At 37.1% G+C, this 19,127-nt stretch overlaps 1 protein-coding gene across 1 annotated transcript in view; it reads right to left on the minus strand.

Annotated features, from left to right (window-relative positions):
* LOC131043495 (protein SIEL) overlaps positions 1 to 9,669 on the minus strand; it is a 127,527-nt gene extending 117,858 nt beyond the window's left edge. The window contains exon 1 of the mRNA XM_057976709.2: positions 8,833 to 9,669. Within this exon, the coding sequence (XP_057832692.1) occupies positions 8,833 to 9,573 (741 nt within the window). The 5' untranslated portion in view covers positions 9,574 to 9,669. The remainder of the gene's footprint in view (positions 1 to 8,832) is intronic.
* Between the last annotated feature and the right edge of the window lie 9,458 nt (positions 9,670 to 19,127).

Consider the following 19,127-nt stretch of genomic DNA (forward strand, 5'->3'; position numbering starts at 1 on the left):
GAGGTGATAATACAAAAGGTAACAATAATAAGGCTTAGTATGTTTTACATGCGTTGAAGTTTTGATTGAAAATATCATCTCTGAGGACCCCATCCTATGCTTTTCAAATAATAGCATTCCCTTCCCAATCTATATCTCCCATCTCTAGGTGATTATGGTTTAAAATGTAATTATTTAATTGTTTATATCATGATGGCAAATATCAAATATAATTAACCTCACTTTCATTGACATCTATTCCAATATTTTAAAATGCAATTTTTTTAGTTGTTAAGCATTATAGTATTTTATATTCTTTAAAGTTGCCTGTCCATTTTATTAAAAAAAAATCTAAATTTAAATTTTATATCTCTAAGTCGCCATTCCCAACAATTTTTGAAAATGGCATATCAGGACCAATCCCCAGCCCCCATATTATCTGGAATCCAAATCTCATCAAGATTGAAGAAATTTCTCGATCACGGTCATGGCAAGTGTATAAGGTTTACTCTTTTGGAATCAATTGTGACTTCTTTCTGATTAATGTGTATGGACCCATGAGAGGTAAGCCTTAGATGGATACCTGGAATCAAATTTCGATCATTCTAAGTAATCTTTCCCAGGAATTGGTGGTGCTTGGGGGAGATTTTAATGCTATTCTAGAATCTAGTGATAAGATAGGATGAAGGGTGGGTATCACGGCATCCCAATTGAGCTTTCAAAATTTCATTTCTAATAATGGATTACGAAAAGTTAAGACCAATGAAGGTTCCTATACTTGGTCGAATAGGAGGATTGGCAGAGACCATATTGTTGAGAAGTTGGATAGATATTTTCTGGGAGGTAACTGGGCTGCTAAACCTCTTTTGTTCGAAGCCAAGGTTTTACCCTTAGCAGGATCTGATCATTTTCCCATTGAGATTCTCATTTGTTTAGATTGTGCTCCAATTCGGTGTCCATTTAAATTTGAGAAAATGTGGTTAAGGGACCCTACTCTGAAAGAGTTTGTTGCATCAACATGGAGTGTGATGAACCCTTGCTGGTTCAAATCTTCAACCTGCTATAATTTGTAGATCTTCTTGTAATTTTTAATTATTAAGATGGTCTTTCAAAAATAGACAGAAGTTGCAGAAGAGGGTTTCTTTAATTTGCAACACATATTGAATAATACATGAATTTAATCAACTGAAACAATGAATTGGAGAATTTAGAAGCATACCTGTAGGTCCTTAACCAATTTATTGAAAAGAAAGAATAAATCAGCAACTTACAAAGTTTTGATTTTTATTCTGGAACAATTCAGATCTGCTCTTATTTAAATACTAAGACACCCAAATAGTGGAAGATGGTGCCAATTAATGAGCAAGCTGTATGTTTGGGAAAAGAAGCCTCCAAACCACAGAAGAATCAACAACAAAACAGTAAATAGGAAAACCCTACAACAAATCTGCCTTGTAAGAAGCCAAATCTGCCCCAATTCAATTCAATTTGACTTCTGAATGAAGCTAACCAAGCTGCAACAATTCGATTGATCTTTCACAATCTCAAAGCTACTGAATTCTAAAGAATGCACGCTCTCCAAAACAGGTCCAAACCCTAGCCGCCATAGCCAAGTGCTTAGAAGAAAATGTCAAATGCTCAATATCAAGAATGAGGTTTAATTTCCATCTTGGCTGTCTAAATACCCAAAAGGTGCGATTTTTGGCAATTAGGGATTTAAAAATAATAACTTGCTTTTAGGGTTCCCAACTTAACCCTAAAAGCCACGCCTAGCTTAGGAGATAATAAATCTTCACTTAAAAAAATTTAAGTGATGCACTTTATGATTTTATATTAATATTTCATTAAAATATTAATTGTCTGTGGAACCACTAAAAAATTCATATCTCGCTCATTATTGCTTGGAAACTGAATCTGTCAAAAGCTAGGGTCACAGTTCGCCATGCCAATGAAAATAGGACCATGTCTATTTTTAGCAATTTTTCCCTAAAAAATAGGAAATCCTCATAAAGTGTCAGAAACTAATGAAACGAAGACCAGAACTTAACTCAACACTGAACTAGAACAAATAGACAGACCACTCCTCAAGATACTGCATTACTGACTCCTTTATCCATACTCTGTTAGCCTACAAGGGTCCAAAAATAAGCTAACTCCTCAATCCCAAGTCCCTGACTAGAATGGGGACATTACATGGAGGGAGGCTCCTGTGAGGCCAGGGTCGGAAGCCTTCAGATTTTTCAAAAAACTTCAGTACCTCAAAGGTAAATTAAAGGAATGGAACAGAATTAAGTTTGAGAACATCTTTGATAACAGAATCAGGGTTGAAGCGGAGTTAAAGGACCCGAAGTACTCGATCTTAAATCATGGAATGACAATGGAGGCTTTTAATAAGGAGAAGACCTTAAAATTAAAATTCAATGAAATATTAGCAAGGGAAGAAGTCTACTGGAAGCAAAAATCAAGAGAAGGATGGTTAAAGGAAGGTGACAAGAACACAAAATTTTTCCATAATTCAGTCAAAGTTAGAAGATCTTGGAATAAGGTGACGAGTATTAAGAACAGAAATAATGTGGTCTTAAATGACTTGGATGAGATTAAAAAAGAAGCAGTGAATTTCTTCATTGAGTTGTTATCAAAGAACCTGGACTTAGACTCCCAACATCAGGAAACTCTTCTAAAGAACATTCCAAAAATAATTTCAGACAACCAGAATCAGTTCTTGTGCAAGCCTGTCTCTATGGAAGAAGTCAAACAAGCTGTATTTTCAATGGGGGGTGATAAGGCTCCGAGTCCAGATGGTTTCCCTGCCCTGTTTTATCAACAATTCTAGGACATTGTGGGTCGGGAAATATGGCAAGTGGTGGAAGAAGCGAGAGTAAGTCTAAAAGTGGAGAAAGAACTAAATTGCACATTCCTTACATTAATTCCTAAAGTGGAGAAGCCTTCCTCTTTCGGGGATTTTAGGCCAATTGCTCTCTGCAATGTGATATACAAGGTAATTACCAAAGTCATTATGTGTCGATTGAAGCCTTTGCTCAAATTCATAGTGTCAGAAGAGCAAAATGGATTTGTTCTTGGGAGGTCAATTGTGGAAGGCATAATTATAGCGCATGAAGCTATTCATTCAATCAGGCAAGCAAAAGTGGATCGAATGCTTATCAAATTAGATATCACGAAAGCATATGACATGGTGGATAGGGAATTTTTGTTCCGTGTCCTAGAAAAGTTTGGGTTTTCATCCTCTTGGATTAACTGGGTGAAAGCTTGCATAGATGGACCCTAGTTCTCAATTCTTGTTAATGGCAGCCCTCAAGGATATTTTCAAGCTTCTAGGGGATTAAGACAGGGAGATCCGATCTCCCCTTTTCTTTTTATAATTATGGCGGAAGCCCTAGGACGATATATTCAATAGTTAAAAAGTGAGAATAAATGGAAGGGTGTCCGGATTGCTGAGGGTGTGGACACAATAACACACCAGCAGTTTGCAAATGATACAATTATCTTTGGAGACTCTTCCTTAAAAGAGGCCCGCACTATAAAAAGAACCCTGGATATTTTTTGTAATGCTTCTGGGCAACAAGTAAACTAGAGAAAATCTGATATTTTCTTTTTTAACACGGATCTTAGAAAACAACGAGAAATTATCAAAATTTTGGGTGTGAAAGTTGGCACCCTCCCTGGGAGATTTCTAGGAACGCCTTTGTTTGGGGGGCCCAATAGGACCCATTTGTGGCAAAGATTATTTGATTGTTGTGTTTATATGTTAGAGGGTTGGAAAAGTAAATGGCTCACTTCTGCGGGTAGACTTCTACTTTTAAAATCAATCCTGTCAGCAATTCTGATATACTCCATGATGTGTTTTAAAGTTACAATCAAGGTCTCTAGCAGTATTAATCAATTGATGCGAAAATTCTTCTCGAATGGGAAAGAGGACCAGGACAAAATTCCCTTGGTTGCTTGGGATAAAGTATGTCAACCCCAACAAGCGGGAGGGGCTGGTCTAAGAAAGTGGACATCTTTAAATGAAGCTTTGGGAGCGAAATTGGTCTAGCAGATGTATGCAAAACCAGATCAGAAATGGGTTCAAATTCTAAAACATAAATATCTGGAATCATTAGAGACAGAAAGGATTTTTACTATGCAAGAACCTCCTAGAGGCTCTGCAATATGGAATTTCCTACTATCTTGTAGGAAACTGATAACAGATCATATAACATGGCAAGTGGGGAATGGGGAGAAAGCTAAAGTTTGGACAGACTTTTGGGATGATCGTCCAGCTCTCAAGTTGAGGGAAAATATAGAAAGCATCAAACAAATTACTAAGGATTACTGGGGGATAGCATTAAAAGATTATGTAAAGGTAGAGCGATCCAATGGAATTGAGATTTGGCAGTGGAAAAATATGGAGGAGCTGCCTCTATCTCCTCAGCAGAAGAAATATTTAAAACTATTCTGGAAGAATACTCCCCAATTCTCACTTCAAAGGAAGATTCCATTAAGTGGTGTGGGTCAAAATCAGGTGCATACTTAGTTAAAATTGGATACAATCTTATTGAGAATGCAAATCTACAAATGAAGTGGCCTATCAGACTCTGTTGGAGTTCTAAGTGTCTCCCAAAAGTCTTCACTTGGCTGGTCTTAAAAAGGAGGATCTTGACAGGAGATAGGATGGTGCGCCTGGGTTTCAATGGGCCTTTTCAAGGTGTCATGTGCAAAAAACATGAGGAATCCTTAGGTCATCTTCTATTAAATTGTGATGTGGCTCACGGAGTGTGGAGATTTGTCTTGAATAAATTAGGATGGTCAGTACCTCTTCCAGATAAGATTACTGACCTCCTTCGAAGTTGGTTTGAAGAAAAGGGCAAATCAGTTCTCTCGAGTGTATGGACAATCTCACCCTCTACAGTAATTTGGGAATTGTGGAAGGAAAGGAACAAGCGGATATTTCAAGACAAGTGGGAAGGTTTAGACAGACTGTGTGGGAGAATTGAACGGGCAATTTCTGAAATTGTCTCATCGGCAACGCATAATCACAATTTTGTGAAGCACCCATACAGTTTGACAGATAGTTTAATTTTGGCTAGGTGGCCTCTTATCTTGCTCAAACCCGTTCATGGGTTCCCTAGGGTTAATCCAACTAACGACCGTCTAGATAGAGAGACAATTAAATGGTCAAAACCAGAGAAGGGATGGCTGAAAATAAATTTTGACGGAGCTTCAAAAGGTAATCCAAGAATCTCAAGAGCAAGATGTGTGGCTTGTGATGAAGAAGGAAAGGTTCTGTGTAAAGGGGCTAGAAGACTTCAAGACAGCACGAATAACGAGGCGGAAATCCAAGTGGCTTTACTTGCAGTTGATTTAGCAGCTAATCTGAAGGTGTCGAATTTACATTTAGAAGGTGATTCCCAAATTGTGGTCCACGCTCTGGTTAAAGGACACACCCCGTGCTGGAAATTAGACAAGTATATAAAGATAATAAGTGAAAAAATCACGTTGTTTAAGAATTATTGCATCTCACACATGAAAAGAGAGGGAAACACTCTTGCAGATGAGCTGTCAAACGAAGCGTGTGGCCTCGAGCCAGGGGAGGTGAGGTGGCGGAACGACAGAAACAAAATTGTTGAATGGAGTTAAGATGTACTACCAAGTTGGTACGACATTAAATTCAAATCCCTTGTCAGAAGCTGGTTTTTTCCTGCGCAAGTGTGTGTTAATGAGCAGTTATTGCGATATGCTCTAAAATGGCGGCGATGGTGGAGAGATATGCATTCAATGCCAATTTCATAATGCCTGCACGGATTATGAATAGACCTGGCGAGTTGATGAAACCAGTTTTGAATCTGGTTTTATCAGAAACCTCTGTTTTTCTTCTGCAAGCTCAGATATGGAAGCTAATTTCACCTTGGAGTCTTCCAAACTGATGTCGGCATTTCGTGGTCCTGTTCCGCCAAAGAAACTCGAGAGGATGTTTCTCGCTAAAGACCCGCTACTTATAAAAGCGGTTCAGTTGGTTTTAGGTGAAGAGGTGGCTGTCATTGGTCATCGCTACAGATGCAGAGCGGACATCTATTCGTTGCTCTTGGCATGGGGGTTAGAACTGGGACACATAGTGGATGAGGTGCGAAAGGTGATGCAGAGACTAATCCCAGGGGAATATCTGTTAAACCTGGAATCTTTGCTGGGGTGGGCGGTGCAGGGATGGGGATTTGATCTTGCAGAAGGTATCCCGGAGGCAAATGAGGAAATGAAGGAGCGCCACTCGCGCATTCAGTTTCTTCGACGGCGTGAGGAAGTTAAAATGCGGTTTAAGGATGATACGCAAAGAGGGTGGGAAGGGCTTTTAATCTTCATCCAGATCATGGACATAGAAGATGTGATCAGACAGGAGGGTGGCGGGAGAGCGGCGGAGACTGCGAGCCCTATGAGGAGAATAACAAGGAGACTATCTGCAGAACAAGCTAAACAGGCGGGAGATTATGCAGATGATGGAGGGGATGGCAGGGTTTTTTCTCCGAGCCGACGAGGTGCAGCGAGCATGAAGGTAGGACGAAGAAGGAGGCGACAACATGTCGAAAGTGGAGACCCTCGTCGTAATTGGATGACTGGTGAATCGAGTGTCTTGACTGTAAGAGGCGTCAAGGAGGAACCATGAATAGCTCACTACAGGCACGGTACCCATAGGTGCCAATTATCTCTGTTTTTTTTATCAGTTAATTTCACAGTTGAACTTTAATTTTCAGTTTGAAAAGCCTATTTTTAACAGGCAAGATGTAATAAGTTTTTTCGCACTCTTAAGTTTGGGGAGGGGATGGATGGGTGCTAGTTACTGGTTTTGAATTCCAGTTTTTGGGAGGGTGGTGATGGCAGTCATGTCTTGTTTTGGGAGAATTTTGATAGTTCATTATCTTTGAAGCTGTAATACTTTAAGTTTAATTAAATAAAAATATATATTTTACCGATCAAAAAAAAAAAAAAATTTGAAAAACAATGGTATAGCCCATTTCCATGATGAGTTTTCCCACATTGAAATTCCAACGTAAGTTTGGTTTTTATGCTATGCAATGTTGCTGTAATCTGATTTCTTTCCATAATTTCCATTTAATTTCATTACTGACATCGAGTGCCTTTGATGTCATGTCTTCCTCTATCCATCAGTTTCTTTTTGTGCTTAGATATTTTTGGAAATTTTGCTGTAACTGCCATTGGTGGTTGCTGTAGTGAGAAAGTCAGGAGCTCTTCATTTTTAGAGTATCAGTCTTGTCTATTAGGGGGTGCATTGCCGGGATAAAACAGGATAGTTTTAGTGTCTGGGCTGTGATAGCCATTGAAGATAATTTTTGCTGTAATCAAGCTCGGAAAGAAGTGTTTGTCCAATTTGTTATGAATTCTGCTTCTACTGTAGTGAATTCTTATCAATTGCAAAGCATTCAGTTTCCTACACCTTTTGAGCATATTTCTTGAAGTCCTGCAGCAGTATTTTGTTTTCGTTTATTAGTTAAGCATAAGTTCTATATTGATGAATTACAATTGAAATATTTAAGGTAATTGCAGATCAGAAATCAGGCACATTAACGAGCATTGTATTTGCACGCCTCCTCAACCGGGATCAACTTAACTAGGAATATTTATTCATTCAGATGATAGATGATATGAACAGAATTATAAATGATATAATAACCAATATTAATAAATGATCGTAAGGAAACCGGAGTGAAGTAGTTATACAAGTAGAGAATCACATATATGATGCATAAATCAAAGGAAAAGTCATTACACAGATGCCTTTAGACTAGCATCATTGACCTATATTGGCCAGGGGATTGTGCTGCAATGCGTGACCCAGGTTCAAATTCCCCTCACGCACAAAGGAGGCCCGTGGCTTTGGTCAATATAAGGTACAGCTGTGATGTAAGAATATGAAAACATATTAAGGCGATCCGTGTTCACAAATCTTGAGAATAGGAGCCCTACGTGGTCTCCTCCATATATTTTTTGCAACCCCATGGGCTGATCTGAAACTTAATGTTTTGTATATCAGTTTTTAACTCTCTTTAATAAAAAAAAAAAAAAAATCTTGAGAATGCATTTGAAGGTGACTGTGGTACAAGAATTATGAATACATTTGAAGGCGACCCTGTTTACTTATCTTGAGAATGTAGTCCAAGCTTAACTGTCAACGCCTGAGAAAGCAATCCATACGCTCACTCGAGATTAGCTAAGAGAAAAAAAAAAAATGTAACTGGACTCAACTATTAGCTATAATTAAATTGTTGATTCCTGTGTTAAATTGTCAATTTCTAAATCATCCACTAATGGCCTGCAAATTGTAAATTATATTAAAATCCAATGCAGTGCAAAAAGGTTAAATGGATGCTCAAAATTTGAACTCTAAAGTAGACTAAAACCAAAATGATCTACGAATTCCAAGTTATATGACAAAAGAATTACTGCAATGCAGTGCAAAAAGGTTAAACAGATGCTCAAAATTTGAACTCTAAAGTAGACTAAAACCAAAATGATCTACGAATTCCAAGTTATATGACAAAAGAATTGCTGCAAAAATAATAAAATAAGGCCAGGCCCGAGTTCTAGAGTGGATCCTAATTACACAACCTTGCATATCGCAAATTATTTTAAAAACAAGTGCATCGCAATAGGAACAGAGAAAAGCCGAAAACCTGAATTCTAAAGAAGTTCTTAAATCAATATCATTAATTTTTTCAATTGCGGGCTTCGAGGACTGTCATATTGTTTTACTTCCATTGATCAAAGAAATACCCCATCAGGAATTCAAATTTATCATTGTCGACCCCAACCCAGTATCATATTTAAAAGCCAAGAAACTCTCACCACTTTAATAGCAGACAACCTTACGAGCTCATCCTTGTCCTGAAGAAGGGCAGTAGCACGCTTATAGCACCCCTTGCTCAACTTATAACCCTTCTTGTGCAAACGCACCAAGCCATCCAAAGCAGCCTTCCTCACAGAAGGAAACGGGTCCTTCGTAAGACCCTCAAATATCTCTAAAACAATGCCATTTTCATCATTTTTGCTTTCGGATGTAACAGCCAACAGAGCCAACAACTTAACTCTCAGGTTTGTCTTATTAGTACACAGCAGCTTCAAGGCCAAAACCCTCTCCAATTCCTTGAAGGAACCGGTCTCCTCTGCAATACTAATCAGGGAACTGACAATTTGGGTGGTCACGAAATCATCAAAAAACTGATGGGCTTCTAAGTATTTGTGGAGAATTTCTACTATAGAGAAAGTGGTATTTTTATCCTTTGAAATATGTTTGTGAACTGCAATGTCTGCCAGCAGTTTCAGGATATGTTGCGCCAGCTGAGGATCGTTTTCTTGCCATAGTTGATGCTGAAGAATTGGTTTGATGTTTTGAGCGAGCGTGAGAGGAGGTGCATAGTTTAAATGGGCACTGATGAATTTAATGGTTTTCAATCTTACAGATATTTCTGGGTCTGCAATGTGAGGAATTTGATAAGATAAGCGTGTATCGAAAGATTGCCTGCGTTTTGCGTTTACTCGTTCTTCTTGTTGCTCTACAAATACAGATGATTTGCGCTTGTGAAGCATCGTTGTTCTTCCAATCCATCAATTCATCACGAACAAGGATGAACGACTTTGGAAGTTTTAAATCCTTCGCAAACAGTATTTCGCTTTGAAAATATTGTTTTTACATTTTTACTGAATTTCTTTATCGTTGTTTATGATTATTTTTGTTTCTAATTTTTAATTTGATTTGATTTGTTAACCTCTATCCTCCATATTTATGGATTTACTCATGCAAACAATGGGATAACATTGATTTGGTATTTTTGTTGTATTCATCAAAGTCATTTTAAGTGTGTTCGATCAATTGAACTACAATTTCTTGATCATAAATTTTTATTTTTTATTAATTTTTTTAAATATAAAATTAATTAAGTTTTTCTAAATTGATTTAAAATTGATATTTTTCTAAATTTTTATTTTCATAAATATAAGTGATTTATAGCATTCTATTGGTTTGTTCAATTTAACTAGAGTCTAAATCTTTGATGAATTTTTTTCAAAATTTCTACACCCAATCAAATGTCATCAAGCAAAAAATTAAATTAACTTCTAATATTTTTATGTATATACATCATGTGCAACTTACATTGCAATAAATCAATCTAATGTCATCAAGCAAAAATTAAAGTGCATTATAATATTTTTATATATTATATTGTGGGCAATCAAAATAATTAACTTTTTTGTAATGGTCTATGTATTTTATCACAAGAAAGCAAAAAATGATGTGCATGTTATTTAGAAGCTAGCTTATCGAATTATTATTGTGTGGTGAGGTGATAACATTAATGTTTTTATTTATATTGTATGTGTTGCAATGTGCAACATGTTGGTACTAATGAATGCAAAATGCAAGGGCATGTAGCGTGGGTAAGGTTATAAGCAAACGATAAATTTTGAAAAGATGGATTTAATTCAATCTCTATGGTTGTACTTGTTGGTGATCTAAGTCGTAAGTCTCAAATCCCTAAGGATTCATAAGAAGAATATCACAAACCTATGTTTAGGTTGGACAACATAGGACCAATTATTAAGGTGGGCAAGACTTCCTTCACTTATAGTTTTGCAAGATCAAGGGGGGTTTCTCTAATTTGTAGCATCAAAATATCACCACAACAACTAAATGTCAATCTTGTTACAAATCATACATGTTGCATAGTGCACCTCTACTTTGGTTTTCACTTTGTGCCTATATGTTGGTTTTCCAAACTCAAGGTCAAACACCTTATTACAGCATATAATCATTAATCATCAATGAATGTGTTTTATGATAACCCCTTATGATGCTAGATATATTTAGACATGGAAGTTGGAACACAATAGAAGAGACCAAATTAAAAAGATGTTGGGAAATTGTTGGAAATAAATATCGAGGAGATTCAATGCTTAGATTATACCCAATGAAATTTGTCATTTTATCCAAATATGAAAATTAAGTTGACTTAATATGGAAAACCATTGAGATATTCATCTTCTTTGTTATGCCAAAAAATACTACTTTAACATGCTTAATAAACCTATCTTATATGAACATTAAAAATTAAGGAAATAAACATTAATTCACCATGAGATAGCAGCAATAAGGAAGTAAAAATCAACAACACAAGAAGAACATCTCACAATACAAGATTGACATGGAGAAACCCTTTCAAGAAAAAAATCCACCAAGAAGAGAGGTCAATGCTTATATTACCTTCATGAAACAAAGATTATATACAATATTTCCTTCCTTCTCCTCTTCAACCCTCAATCCAACAACATCTATGTACATGAATGAACTCCCATCATGCCTCTATCCCAATTCATCAGTATAGAGACTTATGGAGCCCAAAATGCTAATATAGAATATTATCATGGGCCAAAACAAGGTTCCAAAATACCATTGTAAAAATCCATATGAACCCTCATCTCAGAATCATGCATGTAGCCCAAAATAGCCACTTACAGTTGACATAAGGCATCTCACCAAAGTAGACCAACAGCAGTCATCTATCATAAATGAACTCATAGTGACTTATGATAACCTATGACATTTGCCATGGCCGTCATGCATGCACCTACAACACCTTACATGTGTCCAACAACCTAAGATTAAAGAAGATTCCAAATGGAATGCCTATATATTTTGTCCTCTTCCCAAAGTCCAAATGGTGAAGGTAACTTCACCTTTACATGAGATCCTTTAAAGTTTTTGGTGATACAATTTCATCTCTTATGGGTAATTTACACATAACATTAGGAAATATAATTAATACAAGGGTTTAAAAGTTGATGTCACCTAAAATCTAACAACAAATGTGTATATTGAATTTGTATTGAGTGTGTTTAGGATGATAGGGAGAAGGAATTAGTAACAAACCTAGGTCTTTATCCAATTGGGTAGCATAGTCTCTAAGATCGTACAAAAACATGTAATAATGAAAACCAAAGTGATACCTAAATCAAGCTATCAAAAAAGGCCAAACCTATCAAAATCCACACAAACTAAGCTCTACACGTACAATCAAAAATATCATAGACATGGAATGTTAAATGAGTCTACTTAGTAATACATTGATAGACCTAAGAATATCTCTTATTATCATGGAAAGACGATATACATAAACTTTGTAAGGTTTTCAGGGTTATTTGGCTAACCAAGTAGTCACAAATGAACACAATACCAATTGATACACTCAACTAAGGTGGATTCTACCATTAATCATTCAATATGCAAAGGTTACAAGTACTTATATTACAAGTTTGGGATGAACCCAAATCATGACAATAACAAAAATATAGTACTCATAAATAACCCTCAAGTTCCACTATGTGATTCTTTCTCTCTACTATGCTCCTCTCTGATCCAATGTCATCCCATGTCTTTCAAAAATGAAAATGAAGGTCTTAAACCAAATTATAGGTCATGCAAGATAGGAAATGTGCAAAACCATAGGAAAACTATAAAGTCTACACCCTCAATGACTATAGGGAGTGCTCATTCTATCATGTCATGTTTTTTATCATTTTGGTACTTGAAAACCACCTCAATCATGCCTTCATGTACCCATAAAGCATGGGGAACCATCTTCCATTTTGTTTACAAAATGTCTAGTCATCAATGGCAATTCAAGAAAGAAGGGAGAGTAGGTGGACAAGTAAACATAGTGTCACTATATTTTGTGCTCAAATGCCATTTTTTTAAATGCATTTAATAATAATGGGTTTTCACCTTGTTGAACACTATTTTTTAAAAAGAAAAAATATAATAAAAATGAAAAAATAATACTATATGTTTCCATAAGCATGAAGACTAATGGATATTTCGGCCAGTAAGCTGTGTCGAGCACTGCAGGAGAGGTTTCATCGAAAGAGCGTTTTCATCGACACAGGGCATATAAAGCGCTAAGCAAAGGTGTTTCGGCAAGAAGTTACCTTCGATGAACGCAAGAAACCGCTCATCGATACCCCATGTTTCATCGAAAAGGCGAAAAGGCAAAAGGTGATTTCGAAGAAATGTCGTTACCGAGGAAACTCAAGAGACATTCATCGAAATGCAAGTTTCATCGATGAACGTGGCGTCGAACAAAAGAAAAGTTGTTTCATCGATAAAAAGGATATCGATGAAAAAGGAGATATCGATGAACACTCATAAGCCTTCATCGAAGAAAGAAACTCATCGAAAGTATGGCATCGATGAAACTCGCGAGCAACTTGTCGAAAAGGGAGACTATCGATGAAAAAGTAATTTCGATGAGTCTTAAAAGCGGCTTCTCGACGTAAGTTTTTCACCGAAACAGTATTATCGAAGAAAATGAGCTTTCGATGGAAGATTCAAACACTTGGCCGAAGGCAAGGGTTTCATCGATAATTTGAAACGCGCGCACTTTGAGCGGACTGTACTTCCCGCGAAGGAATTAAAGGCCCAGTTGAAAAGTGTCACATCTGCAATTAAATTTAAAACACTTGAGTAGCCGTTACAGATGCAGAACATTAACTATACACAAGTTGCCCATTCAATTACAGTTAAGCTGAGTGAATTTTCGTAAGAATCAGATCGATGCTAAGAGATTGAAAGCTGTGAAGAACTTGCAGAGATTTGCAAACGATAACCAGAAGTGTTGAGCATTTTACCAAGTAAGTATTGTCTCTCTTATTTACTGTAACTATGGAACCTTCGTCTTCTTCTTCTAAAAAGAGTAGGAAAGGAAAAGAGTTAAACCCTGAAGAGAAGCCCAAGAGGCAGAAGAAAGAAGGGAGAGCTTTGACTCAGGACTTATTAGACCAGTGTCCATCGTCTAGTGTAAGGTCCAAAAAGATTAAAAGTGAAGAAGAAGGATTAGAGGACAAATTTGAAAATCTAGGAGACATTTGGACTGAGATAAGAGGGCATGAGTTATTTTTGTTTGGTTACAAAAGAAGGGATGCACCCGAACCCATTAGTAATCTGTGGAAGAGGAACTTAGGCAAGTTAGTAGTTCCAAATGTATTTGTAGACGTAGAATTAATGAAAGCACTGGTAAATTGCTACAACCCGAGAACTAAAACCACATGTGATTACAGAGGGAATACATTAGTAGTAATCAACAAGCAGACTATTGATATGGTTTTTGATCTAGACTGGGAAGTCGAGGAAAGCATCGATATGAAGAAACTCTCACAGGAATTCTTTAGTCTGGAAAATATCTACAGGACTTGGAGGCTACCTGTTCACAGGCCAAAAGTGGGTGGGTCATTTGTTCAGTTTGGCAAAAGTGACAAGGTGCCATTTGATGTCAACCACTTCCATCCATATTTCAAATATACGTATTATACTGCAGCCCAAGTACTAGGCATAGAGGCTCATCCACTCATGGATGTTGGGATTATGGTTTTGTGTGCTGATATTCAATCAAGAGACCCTAGGTCATTTGATTTTGCTACTTATGTTGCGGATACCTTGAATCATGGGCTGGAAAAAATGAAAGGAGACCTTGTGAATGTTCACTTTTCATTATACTCCATGTTAATGCATATTCTTCTTTATTGTGGACAAGAAATTAACTTCTGGCCAGATGAGTTCAGCATCAGGTCCTATGATAAGAATGGTCTGAAGAAGCCAGTTCAGTTGTGGGTATCAGCATGGGACCAGAGGTTTATGAACAACCAATATTGGCATTTTCAAGAATACTTTGTGAAACCTCTCAGTGCAGCTTTTGGACAACGCAGGGATTATACTTTGTCCCCTGAAATTAAGAGGTTCCTCAGGCCAAAGGATTTCTCTCCAGAATCACAGATTGAACACAATTGGGGTGATTGGTATTGCCATGATAATCACACGGAGATAAGGGTATTTGGATATGAAGGGCAACCACACATGCTTCCAATTACGGTGCCAGACAGAGTGGCTAGCTTGGAGATTATAAGGCAATTGTCTATTGCCAGTGCTAAACATTTAACTGATTTTGGTAAACAATCTATTGTTCCAGGTCTATTAGTTTTCTCTGATTTTATTGTCAAAAGTTCAAAGAGTTATCATTTATTACAGAATAAATTAAATTACTATGGCATGACTCTGGGTGAGCCTAGGGAGAATTTTGATCCCGAAGGATATATAAAAGCTGCCAGAGCCTCACAGAAACTCAAAGCTGGGATACATATGGCCAAAATGCCAGACGACCTAATTAAGAACCTTGAGCGAGAGGAGGCCAAAGTTTTGAAAGGAAAGAGTGAGTTAGTCTGGGAGGCCTACAAATGGAAAAGGGCAAGGGGAATGATAGATGGAGACCTAATTGGAAATCTCCAAGATCCTCTGGAGGTAGCTAAAAGGCTGCTTCAACATGAAGCTGAAATTATGCACAGAATTCCTTCACAATTCCTTCGCTTCATTAATACTGAAAGAGACAGTCAGCCCCTAGCTCACATGTCACCAAAATCAACCGCCAGTAGTCTCCCACCTGATTCTCCTCGAGAGGATTATCCTCCTGGTTTCGAAACAGAAATGAACATGGACACAGGAGAAATCAACATCAAAGATGTTGTTGACATAAGAATGATTGAGCATGAGGACTTCATTGCTGATGATGGATTCGCCTCCTCTAGGGAATTCCTCTCATTTCTATATCAATACAAAGGGGCTCATGTCAAACGAAGCATGGCTGGAAAACCAGAGGAAGAACAGATGAAGAGATTACAGGATGAAATTGATGTCCTCATGAAAGATATGACTCCTGAAAAAGGGAGGAAATTATTAAAAGAGGCCGGTGTGATCATCTTCTCTGGTTGGGATATCAACTCAGCACTCTTATTTGATGGTTTTTTGAAAAAGCAAGATTTGAATCAGCAGGTACTGCCCCAGGAGGTAGATAAACTGTTCCTAGGCTCTGGATATGATCCAGACAAAAAGGCTCTCCTACAGTGGGCACTATATCCAAAAGGGAAGAGGCCAATCATTGTGGATATAGAAGAAACCTTTGGGCACCTCATGGTTCATCAGGTTGGAAAGACCGATCCTAGGGTCACTGCGAAGCTCAACCTGGATGTTGCAAGATTAAACTTGGACCAGACAGAGTTTCTGGTCAGAGAAAACATTACATACAAGGGATTATATGAAAAATCCAAGGAGGAAAACCAGAAGCTGCAAGCAAAGGTATTGCAATTAGAAACGGGGACTCCTATCAGCGAATACACCTCATACCCTGCAGGACGCAGCTTGGATGACGTCTCTGATGCCCTGTACTGGAAATATCAGGCAGAGAAGGCCAATAAACGCGCAGACAATATCCAGCAAAACATGGACAAATTGGTCAATGACATCATAGGACATCGGTTTAACACCATGCTCTTACAGGTTGAACCATATTGGATAGTTTACAATGGAACCATAAAAGCGCTAACAGAGCATGAGCGGTTAAGAGCACGATTGCAGGGGGTGCTAAGCAATGACAAGCAATGACGATTCCATGACGCCAGAAGAAAAGGCTGAGGGTAACGCGTATATGGATAATCATGTCAAACTCGAAGATATGCTGAGAAGAGATCTAAAAGAATTAGATGATGAAAGACCCGTTGGAATGCCTTCCGTCTACAAGGAAGGAGAGGTAATAACCTTGGAGGATTTGCGAAAGGAGCTTGTCAGCGTCAAGGATTGGGCCTTGTCAGAAATTGATCGGAGTAAGGATATGGCCCCTACCGTAAACCAGATGATATTCAAGTACCTGACGCTAGGGGATGAATTAAAAAAGCAAACGCCTCGAATCAGAACATTCAAAGACGATGATTACATTCATCATTTGGGACTTTTGAATCTCTTTTTACTTAAGTTTAGAAACACTCGAGTTGACGACTAATATTTTGAAAAGTCGTGTCTCTTCATGAAAAGCTTGCGTCCTCATATATATATGAGAATGTTTTTTGTAATGTAAAGGAGAGATGATGAGATTAGGATTAGGAGCGAAAGAACGACAGCCTGTAAGTCTTTGTGTACGAACTTCAATGGAATACAAATCTTGATCAATTGTTTCCCTGCATATGTGTTGTAGATTATTTCATTTTCTTTTGGCAATCGTCTGTGATATTATCTGATAAAGATAGGGTTATTCATATTCTTAAGATCAAATCTATGCTTTATGTTATAATGTTGTAACAAAGGTTTTGCTTGCGGATTGTAATTGTTCCCTGCAAAGCTTAATTGACTGGTCCCTTAAGGGTAGGGTTAAATTCACTCAATCAGCACATAATATAAGCATTCATTTGGTTTTGAAAGAAATAGTAACTGACAGGTTCATAAGGGATGAGTTAAAAAACTGTCTCACAGATTCACAATATAAGTCCTGAAGAAAATTGTAATGACTCTGTAACCCATGCAATAAAGAAGGCACTGGCTTAAATCTCAAGTTATACTCATCGTTTATTTTCACAATTAGTTATTTTGACAGCTATAGGAGTAATTAAGAAACACAAAACGAAATAACAATCTTGAACTCGTCTGCAATATCTCCATTCAAGGAACTCATGCCATTTCAAGATCAGGAGATATCAGAATAGGATAACATATCTGCTATAAAAAGCACTGTTTATTGGAGACATTCAGTGAATAGGTATACCCGCCTAGGTCCTGCAGAGCCTAAAGAGAGAGAGTTAGTAACTAATAGGTTCACTCTATAAGTTGGCCAAGTCAATTGGAGGGTTTGATCATAGGAGTTGGCATTGCCTTAGAACCCATCCAATCTGTTGATTTGAGACCCAACACACCTCTTGTTTTCACCTCTTGATTTAGACTAGGATCTATTATATAATCACCACCTTATAATAATTCAATAAGCCAAGCTTAAGCGTACAACATATTATTAGTGCCAAACTTTTTGTATCGTGTGTATCTATCTTCATTCCATAATATACTATGTGAATGGTGATATTCCATGTCTTGTTAGTAACCTCCGCTAAAACTAAGATCCCTTCATCCTTTCGTCAAAGAATTCAATAGAAAGAAGAACTGTGCAAGGGTTTATGGTAGGTTTCAAAACCATCCAAATCACTCAACATTCATTAAAAAAAACATGCTACCCTTTATCACTTGTTGGAGGCTTCATTGGTTCTTGAAAATTTTCAACTCTTTCCTTTAATTATAGAACCACATAGATGCCAACAACAAAAAATGCTTGTGTGATGGTTTGAAAATAGGCCTCAACCTATGACATTGGCTATAACCACTTAAAATTATTGTCATTCAACCAAAACAACACACTTTACATTATTTAAGAGTTATAAAAATCCTATCAAGATCCAACATAGGTTTTATAACCCAAAAAACTACTAACATGGTCCTTTTGAAAACTCTCTCCTTCACAATCAATAAAGTTATAAAAAGCTTGTTGAGCTCCAACTCGGTTAGGAAAACCTTGTCGAGAGATGAAAGAAGTTTTAGAACCTTCTCAAATAATTGAGACACAAATTTGAAAGCTTTTCTTGTGAAAACTAAAAGGTTGGGAAGGTAACATTGAGCCCCAACAAGGTTATGAAATCATTATCGAGAGCCGGTATAGGTTTAACAACCTTAATAATGTGCCAACAACTAAGACACAAAGTTTTATTTAAAATAAGGAACAAGCTATAAAAGTAACGTTGGGCATCAACAAGGCTATGAAAACCTTCTCGACTTTCAACACTGGGTTTAGAACCCCTTATATGATGCAAGAACATTCAAGCTCACAAGCATTCTTGCATCACCCAAAACAAAATTATTTTTCATGTTCATGTTTTTGCATTTTTGGTGTAGGTTGGCTCTTCAAGAGCATATTTTGGATTTTCTAATGATAAAATATTTGTTTTATCAATACTTGGCTTCCATTTCAAATGTCAAAGAAAAACAAGGAGATTAATAAGGTTTTAAGAGTATTATATTATACAAATTCAAAGTTTCAAGGAGATTAATAAGGTTTTAAGAGTATTATATTATATTTTGAAAATCAATCAATATTTTTAATTTATATGCCCATGGAAGTTTCCATAAATAAATTAAGCTTTAGTATTTCATTCTTGTCCTATTCTTCCAATTCGGGTACCTAAATAAAAGGGAAAAAGTAGTGATTTTGAGAGAATAATTAAAGACTCCAATT

Source organism: Cryptomeria japonica, chromosome 4, assembly GCF_030272615.1.
Source record: "Cryptomeria japonica chromosome 4, Sugi_1.0, whole genome shotgun sequence".
In the NCBI taxonomy this organism is placed as follows: Eukaryota; Viridiplantae; Streptophyta; class Pinopsida; order Cupressales; family Cupressaceae; genus Cryptomeria; species Cryptomeria japonica.